The sequence below is a fragment of the Anopheles aquasalis genome, chromosome 2 (genome assembly GCF_943734665.1).
Source record: "Anopheles aquasalis chromosome 2, idAnoAquaMG_Q_19, whole genome shotgun sequence".
NCBI lineage: Eukaryota > Metazoa > Arthropoda > Insecta > Diptera > Culicidae > Anopheles > Anopheles aquasalis.
The window spans coordinates 12,632,501-12,652,500 of record NC_064877.1 but is presented as its reverse complement, the minus strand read 5'-3'; the positions used below and the strand labels follow the sequence as shown (position 1 = coordinate 12,652,500).

Sequence of the window (20,000 nt, the reverse complement as noted above, 5' to 3'; positions counted from 1 at the left end):
CCGAGCATCATCATCATCATCATCAGCAGCAGCAGCAGGCTGGAAATGGAAATTAATATCTTCTAATATCGGCCAATCGGTATGGCCCAGGAGCAGCAGCAGCAGCAGCAGCAGCAACAGAACCGGCATTAAGGACACCTCACCGGACAGAGCGCACCCAAAACATACGCGGCGTTGTCGTAGGAGGCGGCGTGTTTTGTTGTGTTGTGTTGTGTGCCGGCAAACAACAACAACAACAACACCAATCGCAACAATTGCAACAACAACAACAATAATTGTAATAATTTTTCGCGCTTTCCACCTACACACTCGCGGGTGTATTAGTGCCGGTGCGGTGCGGTGCGTGATCTTTCAATCGTGCGAACGTGCATGTGTGCAATTGTGTGCGTCCGTTTATTGTGCAGACGAATTTTTCCGAATTAATTTCCCCCGTGATCGAGAACAAGCGGCTTCTACTTTTCTCTTAAATTTCACCCTTTTAAATCTCCCCCTTCGCACACATGCAGACGATCGATACGATCCGACGAGATCGCATTGATCACTGTGTGGGTCGGGAGTGTCCGTGTCCTCTTTGTCTATTGTTTAAAAATCTCTCGCGGTACACCATCTCCGTCTCCGTGGCGATCGCGAACACCAACAACAGAACGCCGGCACCGAGGATCCTCGATTGATTGAGTGGAGATCCCACCAGGATAACAAAGAAAGTGAATGGTTTTTTTTTTCTCTCTTGGTTCTTCTTTGCAGAATTGTGTGGAGCACATGTAAGAAAAAGATAAAAAAGGATAAGCTTAATCAGAAAATCAGGGTGATCTCTCGTGGTGCTGCGAACGAGACTCACCACCACCAAAAGTGTCTGCGCGCGCGCCTTTACGTCTGTGTGTTTGTGTGTGTGCGTGTGTGCTTTTGCGCGCGCGTTTGTGTCTGAGGAGAGTGTGTACATGTGTCCTACCGTGTGTGGGCACAGGATCGTTGTTGCCGTCGTCGTCGTCGGCCGTTTGTGGTACTACTATCCCGGGAAGTAGTGCTGCGTATGTGCGTCTAGTAGGCAGTGGCCGGCGCACCAGGATGATGCTTGCTGTCATCGGCGGTGTTGTCCTAGCAACAGCAACAACAGGAGCAGCAGCAGCCGCAGGAGCTAGCAGATGATCTCGCGTCGCCTAGCGTCGTTGTAGCGAACACAAGCAAGCCGTGGTTTGGTTTGGTGGTCGCGGTGGAGACACGGTGGTAGTAGCGACGGTAGTTGGTGCCATTGTCCGGATCTCTCTTCGAAGTATCCGGCGCCCGCGATACGGAAGCAAAAAAAAGCAAAGCAACACCCCCCCAGTATACGGCATTTTTGTGCAAAAAAAAAGAAAGTAAAGAAAAACAACAACGAAAACCACCAAACAATACCAAAATCATCCCCTTTTTCGCTGCAAAAACAACACAGCAGTGACGTGACGCGCCCCGCCCGCTCCTCGCCTAATATTCGACGAAATTGAATTGGCATCGCATCCCATTTTTGAACGGGATTGATACAGCACAGTATACGAAACAAAACACGGCAACTAATTGTTAAAGCGGAAAAGTTAAAAGCAAAGCAGCTAGACCCAGCATTAAACAGGGAAGAAGCTTTACACCAAAACAAAACCTAAGACCCCACGAAACCCTCGATCATCATCATCATCGTCTGCATCATCGGCAGCATTCACCGGCGGCATTCACTGGGAACGCGAGATGCTGCGGAGGTGGTTCTGATTCGGAGTATTCGGGACACTCGGGATTCGGAAAGTATACGATACATGGAACCAGTAGCAACATCAAACCACAACTGCAACAACAAAAATACGGATGATAGATGAGAGAGAGAGAGAGAGACCAGCAGCGGATTGAATATCCAGCAGGTTCCTCTTCCCGGTAAAACCATAAGGACGTAGCGCACAAATCGCGCAAGGTGTGGTGTCACTGACAGAAAGAGGCAAGAGGAAGAGAGTTATATTTGTATACAACAGTTCTGGATACAGCTGGCGAGAAGAAAAAAAACGGAAAAAAGGGAATTAAAGATATAGAGATCTATTATATATATATCTATCTATATACATACACATTTATGTATACACCTTGGCATTTGGTGGTCAGAGCACAAGAACAACAGCGACGGCAGCAACAGTTTGCCCATTTGTTCCGGTACCACCACCGCCAACAACAACAACAACAGCAACAACACACAGCAGTATACGAGCACTTGCAGCCTACTTAGAGTAACGTAGCGTAGCGAGAGAAGAAGGACGTTGACGGAGACGTGTTTGAGTGGTTTCTTCAAGTTAATTTTTGTGGCAAACATAGTAGGCCCAGGAGCATGAATTCTACGGCGGTGCTGGTGACGCTCGATGTGCGGCCGCGCCTGCAGGACGCAAAGTAAATCCGTGGCACTCGAGTGGCCCGCGAGTATCGCGAGCAGCGATTCGCCGTCGGCGCGAGCGAGCGAGCGAGCGATCGATCGCCGACCGATCGCCCGTCTCCTGTTGTGTGATCCAGTGTGTACCACGTATGTGCGCGTGTATTGGAGTGTATGCGTGCGCGTACGTGTGCACGTGTGCGTGTCGATGTTTGTGTGATTAGTGAGTGAAGAAAGCCGCGGGCCCAAATCCGGAAGGAAAGAAAGATCATAATCACAGAGGCATAAAAGAATCGCGAGTGCGTGCGGGATCATCTTCAAGATATACACGATCACGAGTTGTCGAGTGTGGTGGCCTCTCGGCTCCTTTGTGTGTGCTTCGGTCACACATACACACCACGCGTGTTTGTGTGCCGTACCGTATGTGTGATTGTGGAATTAACAACGACCAACAACGACGCCGAAAAGGGCACTAAAGAGCGAAAGAAGAGCGGAATCCTCTGCCCTCCTGGCAGATAGCATTTTTTAAGTGTGTGCTTGTGCCAGTTCCCATGCAGTGTGGTGCGCGCTCTAGAGAGTAGTGTGCTCCAGGAGAAAGAAATCAGCATCTTCAGGGCGATAGCAGCAGCATCAGCGAAACACATTCCGCCAAAAACCCGCGATACCGCGATCGCGACCAGTCTACTACGACCGACCCACAACACAACAATGGCGCAGCCTAGGGTAAGTTCCCAAAAACAAAAACAAAAAAAACTCCGCCAAAAACCGCTTGCTGCGCCTTAGCGACACAGATTAGCAGGGTTTTCTTCGACGAGCAGGGGTTGTTCTGAATGGCACGCTGATGATGCTGATGATGGAATATGTGCGACGGGGCGATGGGCTATGGGCGAAAGCACACGGCAAATGATTGGAATCGATCGCGAAGACACACGGCGGCAAACCAGGGCCCCCACAGAGGTTCCCGGGACACCAGACCCAGTCCAAAATGAATCTTAATTTAAATGCAAATTTTTGGTGCTTTAATCTCTCTCTCTCTCCGTGTGTGCGTCCCTCTCTCTCCCTCTCCTTGCCGCTCGGATTCGGGGTATTTTTTTTTTCTCGGCTAACGGCCACCGAGCATCCGCCTTCGAAGTTGCCGCCACCGCCTCAGTTCTAGCTGAAGACGATGGTCGCGCGCGGGTACAAACTCCTCGTCGTCCAACATCTGACCGCCGGACCAAAAGGCAAAAGTCGTTAACGAAGACGCACACAAGCCCCGGTACACAGGCGCTCGCGCGCGCGTCTGTGTTATTCTGGCAAATTTGGCTAAGCAAACACGCCACATCAACCTTGCTTGCTTGCTGGTCGGTCGGGTGGTGTAGCCCCGGCACTGCTTTAGCACAGCACCAAATCCCATTTCTGTGTGGACCCAGCAGCCTCGCCCACGGTTAACCGGGACACAGCGGGCGAGCACCACCTCGCCTCACCTCAGCCTCCTTCGTAGAGGTCCCTAGGACACAGGCAAATCACCATCACCGGGCATATTAGGGGCTGGCCTCGATATATCTCCGAGATCTCCTCGAATCAGTGCGCCTTGGTCCTTGCTGTACGGTTATGGGATTGTTTGTTATCTCGGTGGCGGTGAAAGAAGAAAGCCGAAGGACCCCTGGGGGTGACTGATTGGATTTGAGACGGCTTTAAAGGCGAAGGTCGATCCAAGGCGATCGGCGAGGTCCTAGCATCACCCTTTTTACCTGTCCCGTGCTCGTCCCAACGGGATTACTGGTCGATCACCATTGCACGCTCTCCTCTTCTTTCCTACTGACAGTCTCTCGCTCCTTGTCTGTTTGATTGCACTGCAAGAAATGGCCCTAAAATGCCTGTAAACTGGTCGAAGGTCAGAAGAAAATTTTGAAGCCATAAACGCACTGCCTCACACTGTGCTGCACGGCGCGGTACAATGCCGCTCTACGGGGTCCTCAATCGACCATCCTGTCGATGACACTTTCCAACATTCAGTACCCCCGCAGCCCCGTTACTGGGACCTTCTGTCCAAGAACGCCGAGAAAGTTAACTCCTTGCGCGCTCGATTGCACTTTCGCAGCGAAAGCGACGGAACAGGGGGCTCGTAAAACTTGTCATAAATCCAGGACCTCCCGTCGCTGCTTCACGCTTGGCTCTAAAGGAACGCAAAGTAAACAGAGCGCAATATGAAGGGCCTTCAGGAAGAGGGAAAGGTTTAACTGGGAACTGGCATCAACTTCAACAACACACACATACAGACGGAATGGCGCACTGATCATGATGAAGATCAAGCTGCAAGTGGATCTTTCGGCCCATCTCCACCGTTAACCATCAGTGGTTATTGGCATTTCGTGACACAAACACTGAGCAACCGCGCGCGCTATGTGTTGCGCTATGACTTCGTATCGCATTTCGACTCGCAAGATGGCCAAGTTGATGCTTCTTCTGTCTTCTGCAAGAACCGCCATCTACTGTAATGTAATGGGTCCACTGAACCCTCTCTGGTGGTGGCCCCTGAGCTGGAAAGCCGCCGGAGATCCGGTCAGGGAGGCGGGATGAAGAGGTCTCCTAAATAACTTCAATGCCCGAACGCGCGCGCAATTCGTGTGGCTGCTTGCTCTGTCTCTCTCTCTCTCTCGGTCGCTCTCTAATTGAGCCACCATGAACGATTAGAGACGTAATTAGAGGTGTCCACACAAGCGGCAATGCAAGCTGCAAACCGGAACCACCACCACCACCATTCTGGTGGGGAATTGAATCGACGGACCTCGACTTCCTAGGGATCAACCTGCAGCGATGTCGCATGAGCTCATGGTATCGATAAACTATTGTGTCGCTGTACATGTATAGAGGTGTACGTGCGCAAGGACTAAAAGGACCTCATGGGCATGCGAAATTGTTGGAACGATCCAAGTGAATTCCCGTTTTCGCTTCGTCAATCACCAAAAACCGATTAAAAAGCGCGGATAAATAATGTCGCTACTCTACTAGAGCACTAGTTCATCGTTACTTCGTCGCTGCTGATGAATGTCTTTTTCCGTTTAGTAGTAGGCCTAGGATTCGCTGTGAAGCTGACTGACACTTTTGACAGTTTGGCGACTCAGCAGCAAAGTTGAACTAAGCAAGCTGTGCTTAGCAAGGGGGGAAATGTCACACGGTTCATCTCATTTTATGATCCAATTTTCCTTCCTATTTTCCGTCCGTGGCCACCAGCGCGTAATCGTTTCCGATGCCAACGCGACCACGAGTGTCAATTTGCAATATTCATTCGTACCAGCGCATCCACCTCCTTCCATTCTTCTCCTAGGGTATCCTTAAGGACCGTTTCGATGTTTGATACCGTATGCTCTCACTCTGCTCTCCGTACTTCCTTCCGAATTGTTATTATTCGCACCATTTTTTGAGCCCTGTCTGTCCTGTCTTTCGGAGTCGTGTCTTGAAGGGCACGCCACGGCATAAGCTTTGTTGGCAACAGATGGCAGAAGATTGCAGTTGGCCCCTCCTTGGATCCTTCCCCCGTGGTGTGGCCGTGTGATGAAAAGTGTGATGAAATGTTTGGTGGAAGCGAGGCACTCGATATGGATTTTTATAGACTAATAAGCCATCAAACGGCGCGTCTCGCGGTGTCATCACGGCGCGCTTTACGAGCTCCCGGCGGAAGGATGATGTGGCCCGATGCTCGAGGTTTACATGCGATGCAAAAATCCGGATCCATTCTATGCGACGGCATAATTTAAACATAACACTGAACGCAAACGAGCACAATCATTTTGCCCGTTGGAATTGGTAATCCTTGGCCGAAGAAAAATAGCAACAGCTCCCTTTCATGGCGTTCTTTGACGACACCGAAAAGAAGGGAAAAAATTTCGAAAGAAAATTCCAGTCCACAGTGCCAGTGTTCCAGTGAGTGCTACTAATCCGTGGTCTGTGCGTGTTTTGTGCGTCGAATTTTTGTGTTACGAGGTGCATCGAGCTAAGAAGTGTCCGTGTTTGGTTCCATGGTGGCCGTGTTTTGACCATTTTCGAAAGGGCCCGCCGAATCGTCGAACAAGTCCATGTTCGCGTCCGCTAGTGACTAGAGTTGTTTATGGTGACCGCCCGTGGTGTCCGTGGCCACGTGCAAAGAGCCAAACATTTTATGAAATACGGGTGCGGCCCGTAAGGAGCTCCTTGACCACAGCGAGGCCGTCGGCTGTACACTTTACTAGCTTCCCTGGGCCAAGTACAGGATGAAGTCATTTTTCCCGCGGGCCACGGTGGTGGAAACTCATTGAAAATCGTTCGTTCTCGGCTCCTCTGCGTGAGTGATTGGAATTGATGCGCTGTTCGTGTTTTGAATAACGACCTCTTGAGCCACGGGGGGGGGGGGGGGGGGCGAAAGTGCATCACCGATAGAGGTGAATCTCTCACCTGGAATTGCCGCCATCCGCCGCCGCCTGGTCGGAAAGATTATTACGCGGCTCGAGCCGCCAGGCGCGCACACACTCGCCCGTGATCGATTGTATACAATCCTTGACGAGATAAACATCGGGAATATATAAATTATTATTTGTTTAATTCCCGCCCCAACCCCTCCCCTTTTTACTACCCCTTACCAAGGAGAAGAGGAGCAAGGTCCAGCAACTCATCTTCTGCTGGCAAATGGAGTGAAAATGGGAAAATACCAGAAGTGCGCTCGCGTGTGATTGCCAAAGGTCTGGAACTGCTTTGAGGGGGAAGAGAGGCTGAAGAAGAGGAGGGTGGATACTATATTTTCGATAAATAAAACTAACGGCAACACTTCGGGACCTTCCACTCGTTCCCGGTTGGTAAGGAGAGCGATCGTTTTTCCTCCAGCGATCCCAAAAAGGGTCCGGAGGGGGGAAGTTTTGGAAAATCAAAGAAGATTTTCCTTAATATTCAAAACAAAATCTTTCGAAGACGAGAAGAGGCCAAGGTATAAATAGCCACGCTCTCGCTCTCTTCCCTCTCTCCGCCTCGAGATGGATTTGTTGAGGCCGTTACGGATCCGGTGGCCACGGCAATATGGCACATGAAGCCGCGTGGTCCAAAGCGTCCGGGCACAGCCGTAGTTAATCATCCAGCCAGAACCGCAGCGGCGCGCATTCGGCCATTGCATCACTTCCATCGTGAATCGATGGATTGAAGAGTTGAGTTTGTGAGAGGAGTTTGGAGTCTTCTTCTGGCCCCTTTGGCCACTGAAATTCAATTACTATCTCTGCCCCACCGGCTTGGTACCTTGGGCTTTCCGGGGTTCTCCGCGGGATTCCAAACGCGGAGAAGAAGGCCGCGATAATTCAAATGTAGCGCTAAGGCCGCCAAGCCGCCTTCGATGCCGCGTTTACCGCCGCCACCGCCGCCGCCTTCGATGCTTTCAATAAATGCCGCCGTTTGTGTCCAGTGCGTGCCGTTCGGTGGTGCGGTGCTCGCGGATGCTCACCCTTCCGCAGTCCGCCTTTTTTAATCCGGACCACATCTTCTTCTCCTCCTCCGACGGCGGTGATGATGATCCGTTTTGTCGATCGCGCGCGCGCGCGCCCTCTCGCATCGGTGCGACTGGAAATGGCTCGAAAACGATTCCGACACGGCCGTCGTCGGTGCGCGGTTGGCTTTCGAAACATTCCAACATGTCATGCCGCGCCAAGTCGTCGTCATGGCAGCGGGAGGAGAAGTGTTGTTAGAGCTTCGAACGAACCGAGAAGTGTCGAAAGCAATATGTGAGTGGACGACTTTTGCGCGCGGGCTGAGTTTCTGTTTTTCCATCCACCAAGAGACCCCTTGGCCCCACGCTTGGTGCCCGGTTAATCTGCTCTCCGACTCTGCGGAATCGAAGAAACAGATGATCGTCGATGACGATGACGACGACGACGACACCCAGCAGATGAGCTGCTGCTGCTGCGGGAAGTCAGTGTCTCTGCTCAGTTTTCTGGAACATTCCTGCAATCCTCCCAAAAAAAAGCCGTCGCTAAGGCGAGAATCCTTGGTGAGCCGCGCCAAACATCATCAATTGGCCAGTGGAAAGGCTCGTGTGTCCGATCACGAGTCCCCAGAGAGGCTGTCAGGGATTTAGAAGAACTGAGAAAAAAAATCCAAGAAGAAAAAAAGCCAACAAGAAAGCCCCAAAAAGATCATCGAAGCAATCGAAGAAACGGACAAAAAGGAAGGCCTCACCAAATCCCTCAAATAAACGTAAAAAAAAAAGACGGAAAACGAAAAGAAAAACGCACGGGCCCGGGCCACGAAACATAACAAAATACGTATAATTATGAGGTATAAAATGACAGTCGTAAAAGTTTATCGTTATTTGATGGTTGAAAAAGGGCGTTGATCGGAATGACAGGGTGTGATTCTAGCGCTTAAAAGTTCATTTCATTTGTCCGAGCGTCGAGCACCAGCACCACCACGAGCTACGAGCTCTAAATGACGAAATAAGCGTTGCGGTCCAGGCAGGCAGCGAGGCATCCCGTAGTGGAGAAGAGCCCCAAAGGCAAATGATATGCAGTTAGGAAATTATTGTATTAGTGACCCACGCCTGGAGGGAGAGGAGTCGAAGCGATGACTTTCGATTTTAAGGATGCCGCGCGGCGATGGCGCATTGATGCACCCCGGCAGATCAGTGCGTGTTGCGTGTTGATGATGGGGGTATTTTTTTTGCTTTCGGGGGGAAAATGCTTCAAACACAAGGTCGCAAAACGGCTGCGCGAGAGCTGTGGAGCTGTCAATCTTGTTGTTCGCGCGCCTGGTGACACTATCATCTGTCAGTCAAGCGCGTCACCAGCGAGAGAGCGACGCCAACGACGACGAGGGATGCTTAGTAGTAGGCCATGATGCTGCGGTGCGTGATGGTGTGCTGCTGATGAAGCGAAGCGACGGTCCTTTGGATCGATGATGATCTGCCACCACCACCACCAGCATGGAGGATCGACTGATTGTTATGATCGATTTTCGTTAAGCAGCGATTTACGGAACTTTAACCTCTTCTCTCTCTTGCGCGCGTTCATAAGCAGCTTTTAACACCCCGTTGCTTAACTCAATTGTGGATGCTTCGTCGACACCCTCGAATTAGAAGCAAAGTCTAGCAAAGGCGTCCTAATGCCCCGTTGCTGGTGTCCACTTCCCGTGCCCTTTGCGGCCATCTTGTCTTGCAACAGCGGCAGCGAAGGCAACGAATTGGAATCCCCTCTAAAACGAGCACCAAGCCTGCTTGGATACTGGGCTATACCGGGATCGATTGACAGCTAGCTCGGACGAGAATGGCCGAGTTGCCGAGTGGCCAAGTGGCCGAGTATTCTTACGACAGTCGACAAGCCCAACCCGTGGAATACTGACCACCGTGTGCTATACCGCGTGACATGGCCATGACGTAACCGGGCTTCGACTTAGACAGCAACATCAAATAACTGCCTGTGCCTGCTTTGTGCTAGGTAAGACAGAAAGTGAGGTTAGATTTTTTTAAAGGTTAGGGCACGATGCTGGTGGCTAGGTGAGAAAACATGGGTTTTAGCGACCGTGCGGACGTTCCTTTTAGTCCATCCTCGCGTCTCCGTCGTGGTCGTCTTGGTCGTGGTCTCCTCAAGAACAATCGACATCAAGAAACCCGGGACATCGACACAACGGTGTCCCCGCGAGCGAGCGAGCGAGCGTGTTACGACTCGGGTGTCCCACGTAATGGCCGTACGCTCACCTCATTGTCTCTCTTCGGGCATTCCCTTCCTCACACGGGGGACATCATTGTAGCGCACGCCGGGACGAAGACGAAGACGCAGCGCAACCAAAGATCCGTAACAAAACGTAAATCCCGGGGCCGCCCGGGGTGCTGGCTGGTTGGATCGCCGGTTGGTTAGTTGGTTGGTTGGTGGTCGGTGCATGCAGGGCGGCATATTTCACCCGGCATACCTGGCCCACCATAATACTCCTTCTGCTCGTGGTTCAAACACATAAAAAAACCCACGCGCCCTGGGTCCACCACACATTAACCAGCGGGGTCTAAGGAGCGGAGCAAAGCGTAGAGCTATTCGCGCGGCCAGTCCGTTTCTTCGTAGTTCCGACGACGACGACGACGACGACGACTCTGGTGTCTTGTCCGCGTTGTTCACATTGAAATGATTTAACCGTGGCCGCGGATAGAGTGCTGTGGATGCTGTGGGGACGAGGTGCGGTGTAATGGCTAGTGAGGCATGGATTTTGGGATTCCTTTTAGGACCCCTCTCATGCACAGACGTACGAGGATGATGACCATAATATTTTATTTCATTTCTCGTCCCCATTCCTCGAGCTCGAGCTCGGCTCGGTTCAATCTGTCTCCCGTCGTCATCCCGCGTGTGATGTGTCTTCTCGTGGCCGTTAACTTGATTTTTGACAATCTTAATGATGTTCCCCGGGATGAACGACGACGACGACGACGACGACGACGAATGTTGAGTTTTACTGTTTTCCCCCCACCCGTTGTTGGTGCGCGCGTTCCCTTGCGTCGCGTTTTATGATCCTTCGCTTCGATGTTTGATGCTTGATGCTCGCATCGCAGCGCATCATCCCTCGCATGGAGCGTCCGAAAAGGTGTCAGAAAGTATGTCAACGAGACCGGTTCGACACAAAACTCACCTCTTCCTCCACCCGTTTTCAAATGGTTCTTACCTCGGCACCTAGACCTCCGTTTCTCTTTCCCGGACCGGTACGACACGGATTGCGCCCTCTGGCGTGTGGACATCCATGTGCATGTCGTTGTTATGTGACTCATTTAGGAGACGGTGGAGGACGGGAAAGGTGGTCACAGAGGGTGTTTTGTGTGAATTTTTAGCATCCAAAGTGTGGTGGCGCGCAGAGAAGCGCGTGGGATCGCACCGGATCGCATTCCTTTTGGTATCCCCCTTCCCTCGGCTGGCTGGCTGGCTGGCTGGCTGGTCAGCAGCAATTCTTGTCAAATGCAGGTTCACTTTGCCTGGCACCTCGGCTACTGCGGGCACTTCGAAGTGATTTCGTCGAAGCAACTGTGATCGTTGGATTTCTCTCTCTCTCGCGCGCGCGCTCTGCGCTTGTCACCATCGTAGTCGCCGGTTGTCGCAGCAACGCACCGGGGCAGCATCCGTCAACCAAAAGCATGGTGGCGGATGAAGCCGGACATTTAAGGGATAGCGGCGTTGCTTGCGTGCGTGCGTGAGGGCCACCAGGCTCGACGATCACACAACGACCCACACGGCGGCCACTGTGACGGCGGCATCAATTGACGACAATTCTGCTGGCGTGCACGCGGCCGCGATTGGCCTGACGGTGACGGTGGCAGACCGGGGCAGGACGTTCCGTTCGACAGTAGCACGACACCACCACAGTGCGCGCGCGCGCGCTAACGATGGCTCTCCATTTCAATTTGATCAATTGATCCAACACCACGCAAGTCCTCTCGAGGGTAACGAGGGCTCGGGCTCAGGCTGCTCTCGAGCTCGAACTCGACTCTTCTCGGTCACTTCCGCTACCCCTCCGCGGGGCGGCATTCGATGAAGCGCGGAGTCATTTCCAATTTTCAACACTTTTAAACCGAAAATACCGGACCTTCACGGGGTGCTTCTTCTTCTTCTTCTTCTTCTTCTGAGAGCACGCGAGCAGGCGCAAGAACCCGGGAAGGAAATGTTTAAACAAGCTCTAATCAAACCCGGTTCCCATTCGGTTCACGGTTCCCGGTCTCCTGTGTTTTGCTGTCAGTTTAGTGAAATCATACTTACCCCGGATCCCCTGATGAGGTGATGATAAGAGTGGGAACGAGCGTTGCAGTCGTCATCGTCGTGGCCCGTTGTGGCGTGGGTTTGGGTTTCCAAAAAAAAAAAAATCATTTTTATCGGCCACTGATTGTCGAATATTATTTTATCAATATATGTATATACATATACATACACATATTGGGGTTGTTTGCCCAATTTCCCGTCAACTCCGGGTCTGCTGAGGCCTACTGTGTTTGGTCTAGGAAGGGGGGGGCTTGAATGGATTACAGTTGTCGAGGGAGAACGGAAGAGAGAGAGGCCCTTCCCTGCCGGTTGCCTCAGGTGACTACAAGCCCAATCCAAGCACACCGGGCTCTTGGTGATGCACTGATAACAACCGGCACTATGTGTGTGCAACGGTGCGTGTGTGTGTGCACGAGCACCAGACAGATTGGCTATGGTCGAGGGTATAACTGCTGTTTGTTTGCCAAAGTTATCGAAACGACCGGAGAGAAAAGACCGAAGCGGATTCTAATCTCGCTCCAGCCGCTGGGGACCGGTGCTTGGCCACCTTCCGCGGTCTGCTGCCTCTATGAACACTCCGAAAACGGTGCCGGTAGGGTAGCATAGGCCTGCTCTGATTGTGGCTTCCGTTTTCCGTGACAGGAAGAGTGAAGAAGTGTTGCCAGCACTTCCACGAAAGTTGATTTCATCCGTAAAGAAGGTGCGTCAAACAACACTCTTCAGCGAAAAACAACCAAACCAAAGGACTACTCCAGACACAAGGTTCCCCTCTTCTGGCCCCCCCGAAGGCATCCCAATTAGCGGACGGAACCGTACAACTTCGAGAAAGAAGTAATCCGGCAACCGCCATCGCAAGTATTTGGAGATTTGTTCCGACAAATCTGGGCGAATCTAGAAGAACATGCCCGAGAAAGATAAGCACACCACGAGGGCGTTTGTGTGCCATTGACGTTGTCATCCTGGAGCCACACGGCCTCCAGCTTTGTTTGTTGATTTCGGTTTCCGCTTAATGCCGTCATCAGGACGGCAGATGGGTTGGTGCGTCCCCCCCCCCTGCCAAAAACAAGTCAGCCCTTATTAAAGCCTCTGCCAGTTCCGGCGGCGGTCCATATTAGTAGTAACTGTACGGGGGTTAAAGCCTCCCACAAAACTCCCCGTTCGGCTCCTCATTAGCCCACTTCAAACGTCACTTCCAGAACAACACAGAACAGAGTGCAGAGAGAGAGAGAGAGAGAGAGACGGTGAATGGCGGCCTATTTGCGCTACTGGCCTGGCCTGGCCTGGTCTGGTCTGTGGCCCCCTTTGCTGCTACTCCAGCTTTCAGGTCCTCGCCTCGGTTCACGGTCGTTCCCTGCGTATGGCATGTAAGTAATGAATTTCAAAATGGCCGCCACCGCCGTACGGATCAGAATTGATTGATGATCCTTTTTCGCTCTCGGGACCACGAGGACAGTGAGGAGGGGACTCAGGACACCTCGGGTTCGCCTCCGGGAGAGAACCAGAACCGGGAGGAGGATTCGTCCTCGGTCCTTTCGCAGGCAGTGCGGATGGACGGGGGGGTTTTTGGACGCCAACAACGCCAAAGCTCTTGTCCTCCAACCCGGACCAGTGGCTGTTGTGTTTTCTGCTGCTGCTTTTCCTAGGTTCCACCAACGAGTACCGGAGCTATCCCTTTACTCCTCTTGTATTCGTGCAGGGTGCGGGGAGTGGAGTGCACTTCGATGTACCGGACGGACGGACGAACGGACGGACGCACGGACTCCTCTTCCTCACGGCAGTCCTCGCGCAGTCGTTGGTCGCGCTGGCCTGCGTTGTTATCTTCCTCGCCCTGTACATTATTATTCCCTTCGATTCGATCCATTTAACCGAAATGAGGGAACCAGGAACAACGAGATAGAGAGAGAGAGAGGGAGCAGTAAGCGAAGGACGATGGAGAGGGGGGGAACGCATGCACGCGGAGTGAGCGAGAGGCACGCATGCGTTGCCGTTGTGTGCCAGGAACCCCTTCGTCCGTTCGTTCGTTCGTTCGTTCGTTCGGTCCTCGGGGTTGGTTGGTTGGTTGGTTCTGGTCCTCTGGTCCTCTATGGTCCCCCGTTCTGCGTATGCCTGCGGCGCCGTATCCTGCTGAAGGATCTCATTCCGCGGCCGCGCTTCTTATTCGTCGGTTCCGGAGCGCTTGCCACTGTTGTTGCGGATGGGTTGTGCTCGACCGGGCACGTCCATCGGCCGTGTGTTCAGGACACGGCACCAGGCGCACCAGGAAGAAATGAAATGGTGTAAAAAAAAAAAAGAGAAGTAGAAAACACAACCAGCCACCACAGCATAAAGGAGGTCCCTTATACAACCCTCCTAATGCGGCTCTTGTGGCGTGCCCCAGGAACACCGAGCAGCAGCACAAAGAGCGCGCGAAGAACGAATTAAACAACAATTCAAATCGTTTGGCCCCGGCACCCTCCCCCGGCCTGCGGCACAGGACGAAAGCCTTTCGTTCCCTTATTCATATTTAGTGCTAGCGCCGTCTGCTGCAATGGCCGCGCACCGCGTCGCGTGTAATGCTAATTCAAGTTCACAGTGACAGTCACAGGAGGCCATTTTTGGGTTCACACAGCAAGAGGGCTCGAAAGGCATCGAAAGGAACAGCTGAGTCAGACCCCACTGGTCTCTCGGCGGGGTTTCGAGATGAGTTGACACTATTCGCGGTGGCGCTCCTACGCTTCACGGGAACCGCGGGACAATGACGCCGCTAGAATTCGTGTGTCCTGTGTGTAGCCTGCAAAAGGACCAGACCGGGCCTTGGATGGCCTATTTACGACATTAAAGAGTGCCATCGAGGGTGAATCATCGAAGGAGACCGATGGACGCTTCCTTTAAACCTGGCGCTCTGTCCCCCCCCCCCCCCGCCCGCAACCGATAGCACGAAATGGAGTCTCGCCTTTTGTTGCCAACTCATGCTTGGCCACATTTATCGTAGTAGTCTGGTAGCAAGTCCTGAAAAGCGACCAACAACGAAACCATAACCGGCAGAGTTGTGATGTACACTGTCATGTATAGCGCGCCCAGAGGTTACTGCGATGCGTTTACCGTCGGTTACTGGACTCGGTGGAAGGTTTCGACCTTTCTGACAGCACCGTAGCGTAGTGCCGTGGTTCTTCCAACGAGTTATCACTACTTCTACCCCCGTATGTGACCGCCATGTCTCCACCTTCCGTTCCCCTTGGAAGGGGCCTCGAGGTGCGCAGCAATTTATGAACCCCCGCCGCTTTGGTCGATGAATATTTAATGTTGCGTGAATTATGTCGATTGGAAAGTCGTTGATTGTAATTTAGGTATAAATGTTTAAAAACCTGCAATTATTAGTAGGCCTCCTGCTCACCTTCCTCCAATGCTGCTGCTTACCGCACGCGCGCGCGCGCGCTGACACATGGAAAGAGACCCCCTTTTTGGTGGGGCGTAGAGGGCCATGCCAAATGTCAAATCGTGTTTGACGCGCGTAACACGCACCGGCGGCGTTCGCCAGGTGCCAGGTGGTGACTGCACCACCGTGTTGAAATGCAGTCGTAGCGTAGCGATTCCGCGAAATTCCTCTTCTTCCGGGACCCCTTTTTGCACTAAACAAAAGACCTTTTAATGGGTCCTCACCTGCGATTAGCAGTGGTCGGTCCCGGCTGGACGACCATTTACGGCCATTTTTGTCAATCTTTTATTTATTACGTGTCATCGCGCACGCCACGTACTCCCTTGCTCCTCGCGGGACAACCACAGTTGTTTATTGCAACATTTATATAAAATTATTATTTCCAAATCGACGCACCTGTGGGGGAGGGACCCCAAAATGGGCTGTCTGGGCGTCTGGGCCAGACAAGCACTCAGAATCGATACAGGTACTTGGTGGCCAGGTGTGCTGGACATCAAATTAGACAAATGTGCAAACCAACTGTCCCCACTCTGGGCATAGAGGGAACTCCCCAGAAGCGAATCCGGAAGTCCAGCTGTGCTGACAACTGGGTAGCCGGGCGCGGGGGGTCACAATGCAAACGAATGCGTAGTACGTCGTCGTCGCGTTGTAATTATGCATAAATTTCGCGCACGGATTTTTATTGTTCCCTAATGCGTCCACCCCGGGGGGGAGGGGGACCCCACTCCGGAAACCGGAACCACACCGCCACAGCTTAACGGAACCCCACCGCCATTGATGGGGGGGGGGGGGGGGCTCATGTTGTTTGACTTTTCCAGCACCAATTTTTGTGCGTTTGCGTTTTGTACTCAAACACTAAATTCACCAGCACAACAGAGAGTAATTAGTGGGTAGCCATCCCCCTTCCCGCTTTTCCGGATTCCAACACCCCCCCTACAGACAAAAAACACCAAAATCCGGAGGAGGAAATGGGTGTCTAATGGATTTGCGATGCGACGCCCGCGAATGGCCATAAACCAGTCTCGCCGCCACCGCCACCGCTGGTCTTTGGCTGGTTGGCGATTTGGTGCGAAATAATTAGTTAATTAAAATAAATTCTCAACTTTCCTCCGGGCGCGTGCGCTCACTCTCGGTGGTGGTGAGAAGTGCGTATCGTTCGCCCCTCGAATTATGCGCGAGAACAACCGCGAATGATAACAGAAACCGCGGAAGCAGCATCCGGCAGCAGAAGCAGGAAGAACCCTGGTGCTTCTCATTTGCATAATTTTGTTTTTAATAATCCATTACAACGCCCCGGTGGCCAAGGAGGAGCACCATGCGTAGGAGTTTAGTGGCTCTGGCGAACAAAAACCAAACAATCCGCAAGCTTCGGATTCCCTGGGTCTTTTCTTAAGGCAGAGAGGGTGGGCCACTTCTCTGGGTGGCTATACTTTTCTGTCAAGTTTATTGAATTCCACGTCGCACGCGGCACTCGCTCTGTGTGGTCACCGCAAAATTGAATTCTTGATGCCCAGGAAAGCCTCGAGGAGGGCGTCTTCTCCTTTTCAACTTTTCACTTAAGCGGCCCCCGAGGGGGGGAGGACAAAAGAAACCGGACCAGATCGGATCGAGTAGGTCGGGATGGGATCCTCTTCTTCTTCTTATTGTGCTGCTCATGCTTTACGGTTCGATGTCTTAGGCGGTGGTTAGCAGCAGTTAGACAGAACAGTTAAGCGAGGAGAGAGATATGGGGGGGGGCGGGAGGGACCATTCCCGTTCCGAAGACCGCCCGTTCCGGCCATCGGTTCCAGAGATTATTGCACAAAAGTGTGTACCACCGGAGAGCGCGCAACCCTTCGACCTCCACCTTCAAACGCGGACCACATTTCCAGGCGAGGGCTTGCTTTAAAATCATCAAATTGATTGGACAACCCCCGACCACCGGCCGGCCAGCCAGAGAGTTCGTATTTTATGGTCCATCTCCCTCCCTTCCCTCTCCAGATACCTCGTGCCAACGCAATAAACGGCTCGCGATGGTCACTGCCGGGTCGCTGCAGAGCAGTTACGCCAGACGGCAAGACGACGATGGCGGTGTGGTCCGGACTTGAAATGGCCCGAAAATCCGGACCGACCGGAGCATGACTGGCCTTTTTTGGGACCCCAGAGCGCGCGGGTGAGAGAGGGGCACACGAGAGACGCAAAAAATCAATCACAAGTCACGAGGGGTCGCCGGTGTGCCGGTGTGACAGGCCAGTTTCTAGTGCTCCTTCTGGAATGTGTGGGCCATCTCTTACGCTTCTTATGCGTTGCATGCATTCGGAGTGATTTTGTGAAAATCATCGCCCTCTAAGGGAGGCGGAGAGGGTGAGGGGAGCATCATCTTTTGATCGACAATCGAATTCACGCCGCTGGCTGGCCCGGGCCCCGGTCCCGGACTGATCAATACGATCGCGCACGGCGTGATCGCGCTCTTTGTGCTGTGTGGAGCTCCAATAATGAAAAGGCTTACCCCGCGCTGGCCCGTGTGGATGGTGGTGCATTACAATGTGTGATGTGCTGGAAGTCCAGGAAGAGTTCCAATTGAACCTCCTCCTGGGACACGGTGCCGACTTAAGACGGATTTCACGTTCTCGTTTTGTTCTCTCAAAACTCCCGGGAGAGGGAGTCTCGTGGCAGAGGTGGCAGTGGTGGTGGTTTGCTTTTTGGTAAATCAATTTGTCCGCCCGTTTGCTGGACTCACTTCAAACCGAGTCCATCGACACAAGAGAGAGGGAGACAAGAGTGTAATCCCGCGCGCCTTCCTCTCGAGACCATAATCGACATCGAAACCCCCCGTCCCCGGGCCGAAAAAGGCATTCCGATGAAGATAGTTGATCTCAGCGAAGAGAAAAATAAGAAAAAGAAGGTCCCAAAGATGCGCCCCCCACTCCCCACGGTCTCTCAAATGGGTTGCTAAGTGTCCATCGAGAGCTCCCAGCTCGAGTGCGGAAGGTTTCTGGACCACTTCTCCACGAGGTTGTTGCGTTGCGTGCCGGCCACGAGTGGGCGAGTGGTGGTGGTGTACCGCTTTGGAAAAACAACTCAATCCTCCCTCCATTCCCTTAGGTGTCCCGTCTCTCTATCACTCTGGCGTGTGGAGTGGTCTAGGATACACCGAAAATCACCGCATAAGTAGGCCTTGAGGTGATACTTAAGTTGAGAAGGGAGTCCAGAAAGAAAAAAAAAACACGAAAAGAAGGGAAAACTGGCATCTCCATGGCATAGCAACAACACCAACCATCACCTACTAGATCGGTAGTCCTTGATAATGCTGCAGGCGAATAGAAGAAGCGTTCGCTGCCGCTTCTCGAGGTTGAGAGCATCTCTGCAGTTCTCTCGAGTGTGACCATAATTGGCCATTCGGATGTGCTGGTTGATTGGTTGAAAATTGGAAAACTTCTTCGGGTGCAGGGGTTTTTTTGGGGCCCCCGGGCCGGAAAAGTCCACCAATAGAGAGTAGTGAATAGTAGTAGGCCTTTGATGCCTAGTGGCAGGGCCTACTGTAATACTTGAGCGCCGCTCATGTCGTTGTCACTGCGTTGCTGGATACGGCGTGTTAATGGAGCGATGGGAGAAGAGACCGGGAAAGGACGGAATTGAATATGTTCTGCGGGTACGGGACACCACGATCCCCTCTCACCAAACTCCCGCTATCAATTGGCCTTTAAAGATTAGGGACACGAGAGAAGGGGCCACCAGCGCGCCACTGTGCACAATTCACCTAATTTTATGCAAATGGTCGTCGTCGCCACCATCACCAGCGCCGCCGCCAGTCAGTGTGCGTGCGGGACAACAAACATCCCTAATTGATACAAACCATGGAAATGATTTTTCCTCTTCGCTCTCACTCTCGCTGTCCAGTGTGTGTGTTGGTGAGGCGAAAATCACGATTCAAGGAAAACAACAACCCCCCCAACGGGGGAGGAGGAACAGATTACTTTATCTGATGTGGTTGCTGCTCTGCTGGCAGGACGGTCGTCGGACGTTGATCCGTCGTTGATGACTTCAGGTCATCAGTGCGAGCGTGGCACAAAGAAAAGGAAGACGAAGGTCGCTGGCAGGAAGTGACGTCCCGGGGGAGGGGAGGGCGGTTTGTATTAATATCAATTACTTGGCTATTTACTGTCAGCCACTAGGGGGAACCCTTTCTTTGCCAACCGGAATCCTTGCCGGTCCGGTTTTTGGGGGTTTTCCTGGGGTGCTCCGGGGGATGACTTTCACTCCTTGCGCCCAGAGTTGTACAAAACAAACCTCCACCCTTTGCTTCTTACCACTCCCTCACACGGAGGGGGGGTCATTCCATTTGGCGAAAACACTATCCCGGACCGATTGGCCAGCAGCGGACCTTGTATGCCGAGTGTGGAACTCGAGAACCAACGATACGGAATTAGTTATGTTGTGTGTGTTCTCCGCACCCTCCTTCCCCCTTTTTTCCCTCACAAATGAGAAGAGGAACATGAGATTTACCGTA

The 20,000-nt window shown here is 52.5% G+C and overlaps 1 protein-coding gene across 2 annotated transcripts in view; it reads left to right on the top strand.

Moving 5' to 3' along the window:
• Nucleotides 1-20,000, top strand: part of LOC126572740 (homeobox protein homothorax) — a 162,180-nt gene that overhangs the window by 1,098 nt on the left and 141,082 nt on the right. For both annotated transcript variants that reach the window (XM_050232323.1, XM_050232322.1), the window contains exon 2: nt 745-3,100. In XM_050232323.1, the coding sequence (XP_050088280.1) occupies nt 3,086-3,100 (15 nt within the window). In that variant the 5' untranslated portion in view covers nt 745-3,085. The remainder of the gene's footprint in view (nt 1-744; nt 3,101-20,000) is intronic.